We start from the raw sequence: 16,827 nt of genomic DNA on the forward strand, positions 1-16,827 counted from the left end.
AGATGAATCTGCTTGCACTTGTTTCTCACTACTGCCTCTTTATCTCTACATCTTCTTACTTTTCTGATTCAGGAAACACTTTTCTGTTTGCTTTTGCTCACTAGCCCTCTTCGAAGTAGGACACAGGCAAGACTACTCACCTTGGATCCATACAGGTAATAAGGCTGGACGTTGGCGGGTTTATCTCTTTGCGGTTCTTGAGTAAAAGGAATGGCAGTTCGAACAAAACTAGCAGGAGAAAAGAGAGGGGAAGGGCGTTAACCAGGCCCAAAGAGTATTCTTCACGGGACACAGCCTCGCCAGAGCCCCTCCTGACCAGGTGCAACCACACTGTTTCTTAGGTAAAGACACAACTCTTCTGACATGCTCCCATTCATTCCCCTACTGTCTCCTTTCTATAGATGGGAAAACTGCAGTCCAGATTCCCAGGCTAGACTCTGGGCTTATGGCTCACTTACAAGGACATAGGCAAGAAGTGACAATTGGCTGGGCCTGAAAACGGCCTTCTTTGGGGCTCTGATCCTTCCCTATCCATCCACTTTGGCTTCTTAAGAGCAGGGTTCCACAAACTCTGTGAAGGCCCAGATAGGAAACATTCTCAGCTTTACAAGCCAGATGGTCTCTGTCACCATTACTCAACTCTGCTGGTAGTGTGAAAGCACCCAAAAACAATTGTAGATGAATGAGCACGGCTGAGTTCCAGTAAAACTTTATGAATTTCAAATAATTTTCACTTGTCATCAAATTAGAATTCTTCTTTGGATTTTTTCCCCAACCGTACAAAAATGTCAATAGTATTCTTTGCTCATGGGTTGTACAGAAACAGTTGGCAACAAGATGTGGTTTGTGGGCGATAGTCTGCAGATCTCTGCTCAAGAGGATTAAAAGTCCCAAATCTTTACAGAATTGGAAGTCTGTCTTGCTAAGTGTGTGGATTTAGGCTCATCTGTGGTTTCCTCCTAGACCCTTCTATTCATTCAACACATACTAATTTAATACTGGCTCTGAGCCAGGCCCTGAGAGTACTGAGAAGACCTGTAAACACATGCATATTTGTGTATCCTCATGGCCTTGTGTTTTCTTAAGAAAGAGAGTGTGTGTGTGTACGTGTCAGTGCGGGTGGGGCAAAAGGAGAGGGGGAGAGAGAATCCCAAGCAGGCTCCATGCCCAATGTGGAGCCAAATGCGGGGCTTCTTCTCATGACTATGAGATCATGACCTGAGCCGAAATCAAGAGTCAGACGCTTAACTGACTAAGCCACCCAGGTGCCCCTCACGTACTTGCATTGTGCATGAATACATCTCACCTCTTCTGTCAGGTTTTGAACCTCTGTGGAGATAAGGGGTTAGGTCTATGCCCTCACCTCGGTGCCTGGCCCAGGGCTGTGTGCACCTTGCAGGAGACACGTGGCACTTCGTCAGGCACATGTATGCCTGTTTTGCACGAATGTGTTCATGCATGTGGATGTCCTCATAAAGGTACCATCTGATCATAAAGCACCATGCGGGATCCTATGTTGGCCTATGGAGTAGTGCACGGCCTGGTTCCTGCTTCTTCCTGGGTCCTGCACTATCTTTCAAGGCACCATTCCCCATCCCATCTGTTCCACCCTCACCAGGCTCTCTAGGTTCCTTGGAGACTTTGTCTGAAATATTCTTCTCCTGTCTTTTCATCTTATTTATTCCTACTCATCCTTCACATCTCTTCTCAAGCATTACTTCCTCAGAGGAGGAAGCCTCTCTTGAGGTTCCCATCACTTCCCAGACTAGATTAGGTGGTGCTATTTTCTCTCTCATGACTGGGGGCTTCTTTTCCATCTCCAAGTTTATTGTTTCTAACAGTACATCTATTGTGTGATTGTTGGATCACCTGCATCCTCCTCTAGCCTGGAGGCTCTCAGAGGCAGGAAGGTGTCTGCTTGGTCACCATGGCATCCCCACCTCCAGCACAAGAGGGACTCCAAAAGATGCCTGTTGCAGGAAGGAACTGTTTCCCCCACCCTCAGCCCACCCCAGCCCCCTTGGCCCAGGGAGTCCCTTACCGGTTGGTGGACCCATTGTAGCAGTAGTTGGGGAGGAAGTCAAAGTTCAGCTCCCAGAAGACGTGCAGGGTGATGCGGCCATAGGGGGCAGACACGTTGTGATTAGCCTCCCGGAACATGGCGTCAAAGCTGTCCAGGGTCATGTGCTTACACAGCAGCCGGTGTGTGAGCCGGTTGATCTCCAGCAGCCACTCCAGCTCCTGCCAGAGAGAGCCCATGTCTGCTGAGGACATACACGTATCCTCTACACTTGCACTACTTTATCTTATGGATTCCTTTCAAGTGGGGGAGAGCCTCTCAGACAACCTCCCAGCTGCTGACGTGGAGACTAGGCTCCCACAGTGACATGGGACAACACGCTCTTCTTTGGAGGAGGGACTGCCAGACTGTGCTGAGGAAAGCTGCATGCCTGCTCTGGGAAGAGGACCACAGACCAGGTTCAAGTCCCCTGTCTGTACGTCCCTTGGGTGGAAAGCATGCCTGCTTGCTTTCCAGTTCCCATATCAGTGAGGGAAAAGTTCGCCTCTCAGTGTTGCAAGTCAACAAAAGGAAAGGTCCGACTGGCTGTCACCAGAGAATCTATCTCTGCCCTGTAGAAAGCAATCATGAGTTACCACTCGCTAAGTACTTACAATTAGGTCAGACCATGTGAAGCTACTGGTCTTTTATTAAATACTGTTGAGTATTAGTAGTTTCATATGGTTCAGTTTAATATATGCCAAACAGTATCCTAAGCACTTTATGTGTGCTGACTCATTTAATGCTCAAAAAACCCTGTATGGTTACCATTATGGTTTTCTTTATGCACAGAGAAACTAAGGTTTTCAGAAGTTAAATAGCTTGACTCCAAATCCAGGAAGTTGGGCTCCAAAGTCCGTATTCTTAACCACTGTATACGATAGAAATTTAAAAAAATAGCTGGGGGCAGAATGCCCCCTCCTTTGGGTTCCTCTTGTGTCTCTCAGTCACAGGGTTGGTTTCATGTTGGTGAAGGTACAGCTGAAAGCCATGAACCAAGGGCCCATGTGATTGCTTGGAACCCTACCTTCAAGCAGAGAATGGGAGCAAAGTGGACACTATGCAGATACAACAGGTCACTGCATTTGTTGGCAAGTAAAAGGAGAGTGGGCCCCTTTGGGTTGGCTTGGTCCCTTGTGCTGCTGTCAAAAAGAATCAAAGCACAGTCTTATGCAGAGAGAAGGCATCCTTCTTTTTGATGCTCTAGGACACTCCCATATTGCTGTGGTGAAGTGCTTTTTTGAGATGCTCCTGTTTCATAGAGGGGACAAATGAGGCTCAGAGGGTGAAGTAATTTGCCCGGGGTCACACAGGGAATATAGAACATGGTTTAGTAGGTGATCCCAGGTCTTCTGACGTCAAATCACATGTTTGGGCCCCTATGACGTAGCTGCCTGGAGTAAAGAAGCAGTTTGCCAAGAAAGCCCTTTGAAAAGTAACAATGGTTAAAGTAAAGATGTTTTACAATATAAAAATTCAATGAACACTGGCAAGGGCAGTTCACCAGAGTGTGGCCAAGAAGTGGGACAGCCAGAGGGCCAGCCTTACTGGTTGGGATGTGGAGTTCAGGTGTCTATGGTCACAGGCTGCAGCCCCATATCAGGGAATCAATTTTATTTTCATCAGCCACAAGACCTCCCTAATGCTGGTTGGGGTTCAGAGTGTGGTCAGGTAGAGGCCCCAGACTATGCTTAGAGTCTGAGAGATTTGCCTTTCTGAAACTCAGATTCTATGGCTCTAAATTGGGGGTATAGAACTGCATCAAAGCTTGCAAACCTAAATGGCTATAGAGGCAAGACAGCTCAGGCAAGAGAGACAGGCAGGAGCAGGGGGGATTCCTGGGGCTGGGTCTTTGTGGCAAAACGTCTGTCCAGATAAGGGTGAAGCTGCCACTTAACTCCATACCGGTATTACCTCTTCAGAATGGGCTCAGTGATGACAGATCCCAGGGTCTTTCAAAAGAAGGGCAAAATCTGGATTTTAGTTCTGGAATGGCAACTGGAAGAATATGTTTCCAGTCACTGTGCACCGTGAAGCAAATGAAGGGAAGAAAGAGAAAATCACCTCTCTGCTTCTGTTAGGGCCTAGCCAGCTGGACTGTTCTTTTTGTTCCCATTCACTTAGAATGGGTAAAATAAAATAAAATAAAATAAAATAAAATAAAAGGAGTAAATGCTAATGATTTTATTTCCGAGCTCACTGAGTCCCTTGGTACACTGAGGTACTGTGTTACTAGGCAGACAACTGCCTAGTTGCCTAAAAAACCAGGGAACAATTTCTGTTCTAATGCTCTGTGATTTCAAGAGCCTCACAAATGTGTATCAGTGTTTACAAGGGAGACCAACGGAGGGAGTTCTTAGCTCTGCTGATTGGGGGGGGGGTGCTCCTAGAAATGTAGATCTACTTCTTCCATCATGCAACCGCACTGAGGTTTTTGTTATATAGTTCAAACTGTTTTGGCATCAGCCATGTTCTTCTGGCCTTTAAATCATAGGAGGGCACCTGCCTCTGGGATGCAGAACCCAGTGCATCAAGGCACAGGAGGTTTACAAGGCCATGTGGGTGGCTCAGGTGCCTTCTGAGAAGGTCTGAATTTTCTATAGTTAAGCCGGTTTACTGAGAGCAACGCAGAGCAGCAGAACTGAAGAAATAAAACACATCATGGGACAACTTCTGTGAAAGAGTAGAAAGAGCTCTTTGGTGGGAACCAGAAAGACTGAGTGTCAGCCATATTGGACCGCTGACCTGCTCTGTGGCCCCAGGTAGGCGAGAAGAACAGGGGTCTCAAAGTCAGGTGCAGCAAGGCATGGAAGGTCATATACAGGAATGAAGTGCACCAGTGGGGCTCGGGGCAAGCTAAAGAGAGCACAACCCGCCTGATGGGATCGTCTAGTCATTTCCAGACAATTGTTGCCATCTGGAAAGGCTGGTGTGATGTTGCCAGAGCTTCTGCAGTTTTATTCAAATTCTTCCAAATGTTAAATGTTGGCTCAAAATTTCAAATGTGCTCTATAGCCTAAACAAAACACAGCCTGCAAGCTGCCAGCCCTCCAATTCAGCATCAGAACTCTCTGAGAATCTATTTGCTCAGCTGTGTAGGATGAGGACAACTGGCTTGAGAAATCCCTGCCACCCTCCCAGCTTGGCATCAAGCCGCCTTCTCATCTCAGAGTGGAGTTTCTAAGGTGGAGGGAAGGGCTGAAGGGAGCACATTCCTCAGTTTGTTTCTCAGAAGAGGCAGAAGCTTCTGAGCCAAGGCCAATGAGGGTCTCCCGACCCCACAGGAGAGAGCATCCCTGGGGTCTCTTCTTCCTGGGCTTCACAGGAAGTGGCTACTCTCCTGGGGGCTGCCCTCACCTGATAAACACCAGCTTTCACTGCTTGTTTTGATTTTGTTCCCAGCTAAAAAAGAACATTCAGTGCCTTTCAAGGAGTGGGAAGAGGCCATGGACACCCACCGACACCCCAAAACAGATTTTCCATGAGATAGGCTCATTCATTACTGGACAACAAGAAGATACAGATAAACAACAAAGATGAAAACAAAAATCCCACCACTTGGAGATAATCAGTGCTAACATTTTGGCATAAACAAAGAATAATCTCCTCCTTCCTTCTTCCTTCCTTCCTTCCTTCCTTCCTTCCTTCCTTCCTTCCTTCCTTCCTTCCCTTTCTCTTTCTCCCTCCCTCCCTTTTCTTTCTTTTCTTTTCTTTTCTTTTTTCTTTTCCTTCCTTCCTTCCTTCCTTCCTTCCTTCCTTCCTTCCTTCCTTCCTTCTCTCTCTCTCTCTCTTTCTTTCTTTTGTAAAATCCATTTCTTAAGATAGATCTCCCAGAAGAACATATGCTATATTATGATCTCTTAAAGTAACTGACCCAGGACTTAGGTGAGCATTTAAGGGGCAAGTCCTCTTAAGAAATGCTACTGAAAATTCACTCTGAGAATGTTTCATTGTTAGCCCCAAATTTCTATGCTCCTCTCTTCTTTTTTTTTTTTTATAGAAGTTATAATTTATTAAGTGCAAAGTACTATGCAAAGCTCTTCCAGGCTGTAAAGAGTCATCCTTATAAAAATGCTATACTGTGAATTCTAATATTCCTCCATCATGAGATGGGGAAACAGGCTGGTAGAAGTGAAGTAACTCGCCAAGACTGCCCAGCTAGTATGTGGCAGGGCCAGGACTGGGACCCTAGCTAGGTCTTTCTGACTCTAGACCCTCATTCCTAGTCACTGTTTTTTTTTTGTTGTTGTTGTTGTTAATTTTTTTTTTTTTTTTACCACTTTGTCCACCTAAGAAAGCAAACTTTTTTATTTTGAAATAATTTTAGACTTTCAGGAAAGTTGTGAAAAAGCAGAGCTCCTGTGTATCCTTGACCCAATTTCCTCATGTTAACATCTTACCTAATCATAATATAATTATCAAAAGTAGGAAATAAACATTGGTCCAATTCTATTAACTAAATGACACCCCTTATTCAGATTTCATCAGATTCTTCACGAGGGTCCTTTTGTTTGTTCTAGGATTCAATTCAGAATCTCACATTGCATTTAATTGTCATATCTCCTTAGTCTTTTTCAATCACTCACATTTTCTCATCTCAGTCTTGTATGATCTGGATGCTTTTGAAAAGTATTGTTGGCTTTTTTTTTTAAATGCTATTTGATTGGAATTTATCTGATATTTTCTCATGATTAGGTTGAGAACATGCATTTTGGCAAGAATGCCACAGAAGAATACATAACGGGGAATACATGAATATCTGTTAATACTGGTGATGTTAATCTTTGATGCTTGGTTAAGATGGTATCTGCCAAGATTCCCCAGTGTACAGTTATTATTTTTCCCTTTGGAGTTAATAAATATCTTGAAGAAGATAATGTGTGCAAGAATCCTGCTTCTTCGTTTTTTTAATTTTCAAGTAATTTTTAAAATTATAGTAAAACATATAACATAAAACTTACCATCTTAAGCATTTTTAAAAAATGTTTATTTACTTATTTTGAGAGATAGAACGCAGGTGGAGGGGCAGAGGGAGAGACAGAATCCCAAGCAGGTTCCACACTGCCAGTGTAGAGCCTGACACAGGGCTTGAACTCATGAACCTGTGAGATTATAACCTGGGCAGAGACTAAGAGTCAGATGCCAAATGGACTGAGCCACCCAGGTGCCCCCACTTTAACGTTTTTAAGTGTATAGCTCTGTGGCATTAAGTACATTCACATTATTTTGCAACCATCACCACCAGCTGTCTCCAGAACTAATTTTCCTCAACCAAAACTCTGTACCCATTAAACACCAATTTCCTAGTTCCCAGTAATAAAAATCCCACTTTCTGTCTCTATGAATTTTACTACTCTAGGGACCTCATAATAAGAGGAATCATAAAATATTCTTCTCAAAGCTCTGCCTACTAATTTCAGCATTCTTTGCTGGATTTTGCTCACAACAATTGTCACCATGGTGCTTTAATGGTGATTTTTTATTTCTCTCATTCCTTCCACTCATCTGCTTTTGAAAGCATTAAAGTCCTCCTTTGATTCACTTCAGGACTGGTCAATCAAGTTTATTCTAATTCCTGGAGAAGAAGAGTCAGCAGAGAGTAGCTCAAATTACCGTTTAATAGAAGAAAGTAGGCCTGTCCCATGCTTGTGCATCAGGACCAACTACATAGTATGCAGGTCCCAGTGCAAAATGGAAAAGTGGGACCCTTGTTAAAAAAATTATTAAGAATTTCAAGATGGCAACAGCAGAGCATTAAAAAACCAAGCACAGAGCCCTTCTGGGACCTATACTACTGCACACCCATGACACCCTCACTGTTGTGCAACCTTCCCTAGCTCTCAGAACCACCCCCCTACTTTCTTGATTCTGTAGAAGCCCAAAGGAAAAGCAGCTGTGCCCCCGCGTTGGTCATCTCAGAGATCTCAAGGCAATCAGGAGGGTAAGGTGACTCTCATTCATTTCTTGCTGTATTCATTTGGGAAAGAGACTCACTGCTTCTCTTTAACTAGCTCAGTACTAGGTTAACAACACTTGTAGCTAGGCTTCAAGTCTAAGGAATCCCAGACCAGAACTCCCATGGGCCCCCTGTCCCTTACCACGATGGAAGTCAGGTCCTCACTCTCAAAACGGCTGATGGCCTGGTCCAAGGATTTATACATGGCAGCAGAGATACGCTGGGTAATGAGTCTGTTTAAGTCAATTGATCTACCCAACAACTGCATGGAAGAGACAGAGAGAAAAGTTACTTAAGGTTCTCACAGGCACATGACCACTAAATGCAATGCACTGATAGAAAATTGGATTGAAAGCATAAAGGACATTACTAGGACAAATGGGGACTCTATGCAAAAAGAGTACTGTCAAATTTCCTGAGTATGATAATTCTATTTTGATTATGAGACAATGTCTTCATTCTTTGGAGATACATGCTGAAGTATTCATGAGTGAAGTGTCATCACTCTCTCGAATGGCTAAGAAGAGTACATATATTTAAAGGAAGTCAGAGAAAGCCTCTCTAAAGCAGTTTTGCTGAATGGTCATGTATATTTAAACATATATATATTAATGTTATATATAAATATATTTTTATAAATTATACATACTATATATTTATATATTATATATACTTATTTCCTATTTATAGATTATGTATTTATTTACTATTTATATACTACTTACTATATATACACCGTATTTATAGTACACATATCACACTACTCACATATTTATATACTATTTATCTGCACTTTTTATATCTGTATGTATGTGTGTGCATGTGCATGCACACACATATATAGGCACCTTAGGCACCTACCAAAGTGAAATATATGAATATATGTGTTTGTGTATATACATATGTATGTGTGTACATACATATGTATATACACAAACACATATATTTATACATGGTGGCTCATATATACATATGTATATACACAAACACATATATTCATATATTTCACTTTGGTAGGTGCCTAATAATTATTCTTAACCATTTTATTTCTTTTACTGTATTTGTGAGAGAGAAAAAATAAGTATATAAGAGAAAGTGAAGCAAATGTGGTACAACATTAATAATCATGGATCTGTCTGCAGAGTATATATATGTTCATGGTGTTATTCTTTCAACTTTCCTGTCAATTTGAAATATAAACAGTGGAGCGAAAATGTGATTCATTCAGACTGTAGGAAAAGGCTCAGGACAGGCTCTGGCATCCCATGCGACGCTGGCCTCCTACATTTAGCCCTGAGGTTCTTCCTGCATCTGTCCTGTGTGCCCTTATGGGGATGAGTGTAGAAGCACGAGAATGAAGGGCTGATTACAGCATGGAAAACAGAACTTAGGATAATTTCCATCAGGGCACACACACGGGGATTATTGCAGATGCTATGCGAACAGCAATAAACAATTACTGAGTGCCTGCTGTGTGCACTGCACTTTACTAGGTGCCCAAGGATTATTCTTAACTTTTTAAAATTTAATTCTTAACTATTTTATTTTTTTCGATTTCCCTTTTGGGAAATTTTCTACCAACTAAGACCCCTTACAGCCATCATGTGCACATAAAAGCCCTCAGTATTTAATGTCCTGTGGCTAATTCTGACTGCATCAGTAACTAATAGCTGTAATTTCCTGAGAGGTTGAAGGAAAAGCATTGAGCTCCTGCTGTTGACAGAAGTGAAGCTCGTTCTTTTTTCTCTCATAATTCTGTTTTGCTTTGATTTCTCAGAGCAGTGAAAATGTCCAGGGTTTCCAGGGTAACCCTTTCCTCCCCACCAGGGGTACTTCTCAGCCATGGCCCTTCACCTGGGTCTACTCCACAAACACCGTGGCCCACAAGTGTGCTTGTGTACCAAGCACACAAAGGTCATGGCCTAGAGGCCGTTTCACCGCTGCTTGGCTGACAAAAGGGCTTAGGAGTTGGGTGGCTGGAGCATCTTGTATTTTGCCTGCCTGGCTCATGTTAACATTTTAAAGCAGGGAGATGTTTCTGAGCTCTTGGCAGCATTTCCTCTACATTTGCAGTCAAATGTTAACAGAAACCAACCTCACAAGACCAAACTGTGATTTCTAGCATGGGTTTGGCTGACACAATTTATTTCAAGCATGAAGTAGCCTGCCTTCCCTTAGACCAGCATTTGCCCATTTCTGAGCGGCAGTCCTGATGGAAAGAAGTGAGCCACAGCTTATGACAAGAAGACTAAGACTCTGCTGGCTACTACGCCACAGAAGTGTCCTAGGGGCAGAATGAGAAGCCTAGAACTTGAACGACGCGATGCCAATGCCTCTTCGTTATTTGTATGATTCTGTGGCTGTGCTATGCCCACCACGGTCAGAAACCCACATGGGCAGTACGCAGGGTGGAGAGTGTTTAGTCCTGATATCTGATCTCCCCACTAACTTCATAGCTACTTTCTAACCTGTCCCACCTCTGCTCCGGCTTTCTACACCATACCTGGACATGTCTCTGTTTCAGCAGCGTTTCGTAGCGGTTGGACGGCGGGTATGGAATGATGACTCCATAATTCTTACACTCGGCCCTAAAACGTTTATCCAACAGGACACTGAAGGGATAAAAGTTGAATAAGGCCAGTAAACATGATGGTGAGTGATTTCCAATCACCCAGCCACATCTGTTTCAGACTGTAGGATCTACTCATGAAACGTTATTTTATGTATTTCAAATAAAACTATTTTCTGCTTTAGAGCATAAAACGTTTATCCAACAGGACACTGAAGGGATAAAAGTTGAATAAGGCCAGTAAACATGATGGTGAGTGATTTCCAATCACCCAGCCACATCTGTTTCAGACCATAGGATCTACTCATGAAGCGTTATTTTATGTATTTCAAATAAAACTATTTTCTGCTTTAGAGCAAAGTTCGGATTTCTTTTTAGCCACAAAAGCTCAACATAAAGCAGAACTTCCAGGTTAAAGACAAGCAACACAGAAGTTGAGTCACCTCCCTCTTTTATTCATTTACCAAAAAAGCAACTGAGTGCATGCTTGCCATATCCCAGGGAACATTCTCGTACTGGGGATACAAGGTTCCTGTCCTCACAGAGCTTACTTCTGGTAAAGACACTGACAACTAAATAAATAAACGGAGAAGATAAATAATTTCATGCAAGAGAAAATACTGCATAGTATTTACTACTTCTCAGGCACACACATGCATGTACACAGGCATTTTAAATTTCACGACAACCTTATGAGTTAGATGTGCTATTACTATCTTTCACACTGAGGTACAGAATGCAGAGTAATCGTGCTCTGAAAATAACAACACAGGATCATTTGGTATTCGGAGGTCAAAGACAGCGACTCTAAAGCAATTTTGCTGGATGGACACCTAAATGCTAAAAATGGGAAGATCTGAGGGAGGAGTGTTTCTGGCATTGAAAAAAAAAAAAAAAAAGCTGGTCTGTATGGATAAAGGGCAGGCATGCTGGAGACCAATGGGCAAAAAAGGAATTTACAAAGTTAATCTAGGGGCCAGATCACGTGGGACTACATCAGCTGCAGTAAAAAAGCTAGGTATTTTCTAGATGTCAGTGGCAGCCATTGAAAGGCTTTAGGTAGGAAAGTGACATAATTTAAATGTACACTGTCCAGCATGGAGAGCAGCCACCAGCTACAGGAGCCCACAGACCACCTGCAACATGGTGAGATGTGCTGGAAGTGTAAAACACACACTAGACTTTGAAGGCTTAGGAAAAAAAAACAATGAAAACTATCTCTTTAACAATTTTTGTATCGGGGTGCCTGGGCGATTCAGTCAGTTAAGCGTCCAACTTCGGCTCAGGTCACGAAATCTCGGTTTGTGAGTTCAAGCCTTGCATCGGGCTCTGCTGTCAGCACAGAGCCCACTTCAGATCCTCTATCGCCCCCTGCTCCACCCCCCACACCATGCGCTTGCTCTCTTTCTCTCCCAAACATACATAAAAAACATTAAAAAATGTTTTTATATTGATTTCATGTTGAAATTGTATTTTAGATATATTGGATGATAGAAAATATATTATTAAAATTAGGAGTGCCTGGATGGCTCTGTCGGTTAAGCCTTGACTCAGGTCAAGGGCTCAGGTCATGATCACGGTTTGTGGGTTCAAGGCCTGCATCGGGCTCTGTGCTGACAGCTCAGAGCCTGGAACCTTCTTCGGATTCTGTGTCTGCCTCTCTGCCCCTCCCCTGCTCGTGCTCTGTCTCTGTCTCTCAAAAATAAATAAACATTAAAAACACTTTTTAAATTAATTTCACCTGTTTATTTTTCCTTTTTAAAATATGGCTACTAAAAAATTTAAAATTACATGTGCGGCTCACATTTGTGGTTGCACTATATTTCTAATGGACAGCACTGATTTAGATCATTCTTTCCTTCCCGTGCTTTCTTGGACTCTCCTAACCTCTCTCAGTCTCCCCCAGCCACCCATATTTTTGGAAAACATTCACCTTGTAGGGAGTAAGTAGTATAGGTTAAGGGCAGTATTTTAGATAAGAATGTTTTATAAACTAAATATACAGAGGATCAGGGTTTGACAAGTCTGGGTTTGTGTACACAGCATATTTGAAATGAGAATTATTTTAGAGACACTGGAAGCCCTACTCACTGTTCTAACCACTTCTCATTCAACCCAGACACGTGCTAAGTGATTACTTTGTGAAAGACTATGTGTTTGGTGTGTTTTCCCAGAAAGTATTTTCCATCATTAAGAGCAGCTCACTTCATTGGATGTGCATTCTCTGTTAACAGGAACTTGTGTGCTCTGTACATTAGCTTCTCTTTGAAATATGTCAGAGCAACTCTAGCCGTCAAAAGCAAAATGACGCAAATTCCTTGCATAGAAAGAAAAATAATTTCTGTTGGTTAAGTAACTATTCTTGATATTACTGGTTTATAGACTTGGATTTCCAATAAGAAGAGAGACACCTATTTTGAGATTTCCTTGACCAGTTCTGTTACGGGTTCCTGCAACCCAGGAATTCACAGGCGTCTAAATCAACACACACTGCCAATTAACACCAACAAGCCTTGAACACTTGACATGTATCTTACCACAACTTCCTCACTGGTCTCCTATCTGACCTATATTTATATACCCATTACTTGCTCACCACCAATCCATTCTCCACATTTTTATGTTTTTAATAGGGCAAATTTTTAAAAGTAAAAACTGAAGTCTCTGTCATACTTTTGAAACCATCCCGTGATATTCTATTCCTCCTAGGTAAATGCCTACAAGCCCCATCACCTGAGCCCTGCCTACCTCTTCAGTTTCATCATGCAGCCTGCCTCTTCTTGTGGTCTGTGAACGAGGCCTTTACATGTACTAATTCACATTAATTGTCTCAACTGCCCTATGGAGTAAGTGTGCTGTCAATATATTTCTGCCACAGGGACTTTGCACAAACAGTTCCTTTGCCTGCAATTTCCTGTCCCATCCTTCACTTTTAATTAATGCCTACCAATTTCAGATAAGAACTCAAATGTTACTTTCTCAGGATAGCTTTTCCAGTTCCTCACCCCAAAGACTAGTTCAGGTTTAACTGTCACAGATCCGTAAATTCCCATGAACTTTTCCTTCACAGGGAGCATGTAACCTCCCTTGTCACTGTGCTTTCATCAGTTTTTATTAATGTCTGTTACCCCCCACTAGACTGTAAGCTCCATGAGGTGCAGCACCAAATCTGCCTATTTTCCTTTCTCCGTATTTTAGCATCCAGTCCAGGCCCACAGGATCGCTCCAATTTCCTTAGGTGCTAAAGAAGAAGAGAGGTTTTTTACAACAGGAAACTATGTCTCACAGGTGGCAGTCTAAGAAAGCTTGTTGCTCACGGCCCTGGGACTCTCGTACCTGCCAGCCATGGCTTTGTAGTAAGCAAAGATCTGGTCCGCCAGCTTGTAGACAAACTGATCAAAGCACAGGTTCACCTGGTGAAAGGGAAGCAGGAAATGTCAGTGGTGTCTGGCTTTATCACAGAAGCTTAGATGACCGAAAGGGGGTGCTTGGGTGGCAGTGCATGTTGTGGAGCAAGAGACTTTGAACAGCAACAAAAGAAGATTTTGTGATTCAGTTAAGAAGTTTGGCCCTTCCTCTCAAGGTTTTTAGCCAGGCACAGAGAAGGCAAAGTCCAAAAAGCTCTGGAGGAACTGCCCCTGCCTCTGGTCCCCTCCTTGCTGTTTGGAGGTGGCCTGCCCAGAGGCAATGCAAGACAGATTTTCATATCCCCTGCAATTACTCGTATCAGCCAACCCATCCTCTTTCCTGGTAGACTTTCTTGTCTTTTCCTTTCACTTTATTTTACCTTGCTTGACAAATGAAGAAGTTGATGGTCACTGGAAACTGAAAAATCTATTTTTTTTTTTTTTTTTTTGCAAACTTTGCTTAAAAACCTTTGGATCTTGGGGCGCCTGGGTGGCTCACTCGGTTGGACGTCCAACTTCGGCTCAGGTCATGATCTTGAGGTCCGTGAGTTTGAGCCCCGCATCGGTCTCTGGGCTGACAGCTCGGAGCCTGGAGCCTACTTCAGATTCTGTGTCTCCCTCTCTCTCTGCCCCTCCCCTGCTCATGCTCTGTCTCTATCTGTCTCAAAAATAAATAAATGTTAAAAAAAAAAAAAAGTTAAAAAAAAAAAACCTTTGGATCTTAATGCTTATGGGGTCATCTTGCCATTTCAATGTCTTGTCACATAAGTGGCAGACTGTGATGCTCAGGTGAGGCGTTCATGTCAGACATGGGATCAAAACCAAACCCTCCAGTGATGGCCAGAAACAGCCACAGGTGGGACTTTACTGAGCTGGAGCTGCGGTGGGGGCAGAGCACCATGTGACTTCAAAGGGAACAGAGCGTATTTATGTGACTTCTCATCCATTCTTCTCTCCCCAAATTCTCAGCTCCTTACAGTTAATTCTTTATCCGAAGAGCTTTCAGGTTTTATCTTACACCCCAGATGCTATTCTGAACATAAACCACAGAGTTGGGTGCAGCTCTGTCCTCATTTACAGGTAACCAAGGCCTCTGCCCCAGACTTTGCACTTCAAAGGTCTCCAGGGGATGTTCCAACAGCTGAAGAACCTACAGGGTCAAGGTGTCCCCCACTCATACCCTATGCTCCCCTTCTAGAACCAGCCTTGAGTACCTTTGCTCCCAAAGCCCAAGTCCCTTTCAGGCCTGTTTGATGTTTTCTCTGGTATCATCCCTGAGGGTGGACCGCACCTCGGGTGTGTGCACCCCTAGGGCCGTGGGTTAGCCAAGAGGGCTGCAGTTTGAGGGCAGCGATGGCAGACAAAGCTTGGATATCCGTACACATGCACATAAGGCCCTGTATAGGGCAGAACAGAGCTTGGGGATGGGAACAGAAAGGTGGCAGGCTACAAGCTGGGGTCTCAATTTGTACTTTGGCCCTAGGCCCTCAAATGTTACCCAGGGCCTGGCTGTGTGCTTTTTTTTTACATTTATTTGAAAAATCTCTGAGGCGCCTGGGTGGCTCAGTCAGTTAAGCATCCAACTCTTGATTTCTGCTCAGGTCACTACCTCATGGTTCATGGGATTGAACCCTGCGTCTGCCTCTGTGCTGACAGTGTAGAGTCTGCTTTGGATTCTCTCTCTCCCTCTTTCTCTGCCCCTCCTCTGCTCGTGAGTGCATGCTATAAATAAATAAATAAATAAATAAATAAATAAATAAATAAATAAATAAATAATAAAAACCTCACTTGGCCACATGACACTCTAGGTTTGTTCTGTTTTCAACCTGTTGGAGAACACTAGTATATAAGATCTGTCAGAAGATGGAGTTGTCAAAGCCAAGGTACAACCAGTTAACTTGTCTCCAGGAATCTTTCTTCCCAAGTTCGTACTCAGGAGAACAGATCTGTGTTGGGGTCCATTAAGGTTTTCAACTCCCATAGACATCGGAGGGTTGAGAAAGCAAGAAGCATCTCTACTAGATTTTCTCTGAAATACGTAAACTTTCAGACTAAGTTAGTGGTGATGCTAATCCTAAAACAGTCATGTCCTTCCTTTATAAAGAAGAATGTCTTATGTTTCTATGACATTTTTCCCTAGTTGGCCCATTCTGTGTTTATACAGCCCCATGCAGTTAAGCACAGCGCAGACTATCATTCCCATTTCCAGAAGGCAAAACTACATTTCAGTAACCATCACTGCCATTGCCCTCAGGCTCCTGGTCCTCGCACGGGGCAGGACTGTACCTCCTCGCTGCTCTTTGAAAAGGAGGTGCAGTCATGTGACTTGCTTTGACCAATGACATGTGTCACTTCCTGGTGGAAGCTTTGAGTACCAGTAACACTTCCCCCTGGCATGGCAATTAGTGAATGTTCCAGGTGGGTCCCAGCTTGAAGACCACATGGAGCAGAGCCCCCAATCAATCCATAATGGAGAAATAAACCTTTGGTTTCAAGGTACTAAGAATTTGTGATTATTTGTTACTGGAGCATAACCTAGCTTATCCTGACCAGTACAGAAATAAAGCTATCGAATGACTCTCTAATAAACAGCTTTAATGGTTGAGAGGATGGTTACTTCAGTCCTACTAGTACTAGAAAGTGACTCTGTAAGCTGTGTGACCTTGATGTAATAACTGACCACTGTAAGTCTAAGATTTATTATTTGTAAAATAGATAGTAGCACACACTTCTTTAAACTGCTACAAAGTTTATTTGATAAGTCTCTCTCTACAGTGCTTATCCCTGCCCTTGGCAAAAGGCAGATATATAATAATTGATAGGTGGTATTGCTGTT

At 43.1% G+C, this 16,827-nt stretch overlaps 1 protein-coding gene across 6 annotated transcripts in view; it reads right to left on the reverse strand.

Annotated features, from left to right (window-relative positions):
* CYFIP2 (cytoplasmic FMR1 interacting protein 2) overlaps window positions 1-16,827 on the reverse strand; it is a 129,096-nt gene that overhangs the window by 54,566 nt on the left and 57,703 nt on the right. For all 6 annotated transcript variants that reach the window (XM_042993699.1, XM_042993698.1, XM_042993705.1 and 3 more), the window contains exons 19-23: window positions 13,921-13,997; window positions 10,519-10,627; window positions 8,158-8,277; window positions 2,042-2,241; window positions 141-228 (exon numbers count right to left, since the gene is read on the reverse strand). In XM_042993699.1, coding sequence (XP_042849633.1) covers window positions 141-228; window positions 2,042-2,241; window positions 8,158-8,277; window positions 10,519-10,627; window positions 13,921-13,997 — 594 coding nt within the window. The remainder of the gene's footprint in view (window positions 1-140; window positions 229-2,041; window positions 2,242-8,157; window positions 8,278-10,518; window positions 10,628-13,920; window positions 13,998-16,827) is intronic.

This window comes from Panthera tigris, chromosome A1 (assembly GCF_018350195.1).
Source record: "Panthera tigris isolate Pti1 chromosome A1, P.tigris_Pti1_mat1.1, whole genome shotgun sequence".
Classification (NCBI taxonomy): domain Eukaryota; kingdom Metazoa; phylum Chordata; class Mammalia; order Carnivora; family Felidae; genus Panthera; species Panthera tigris.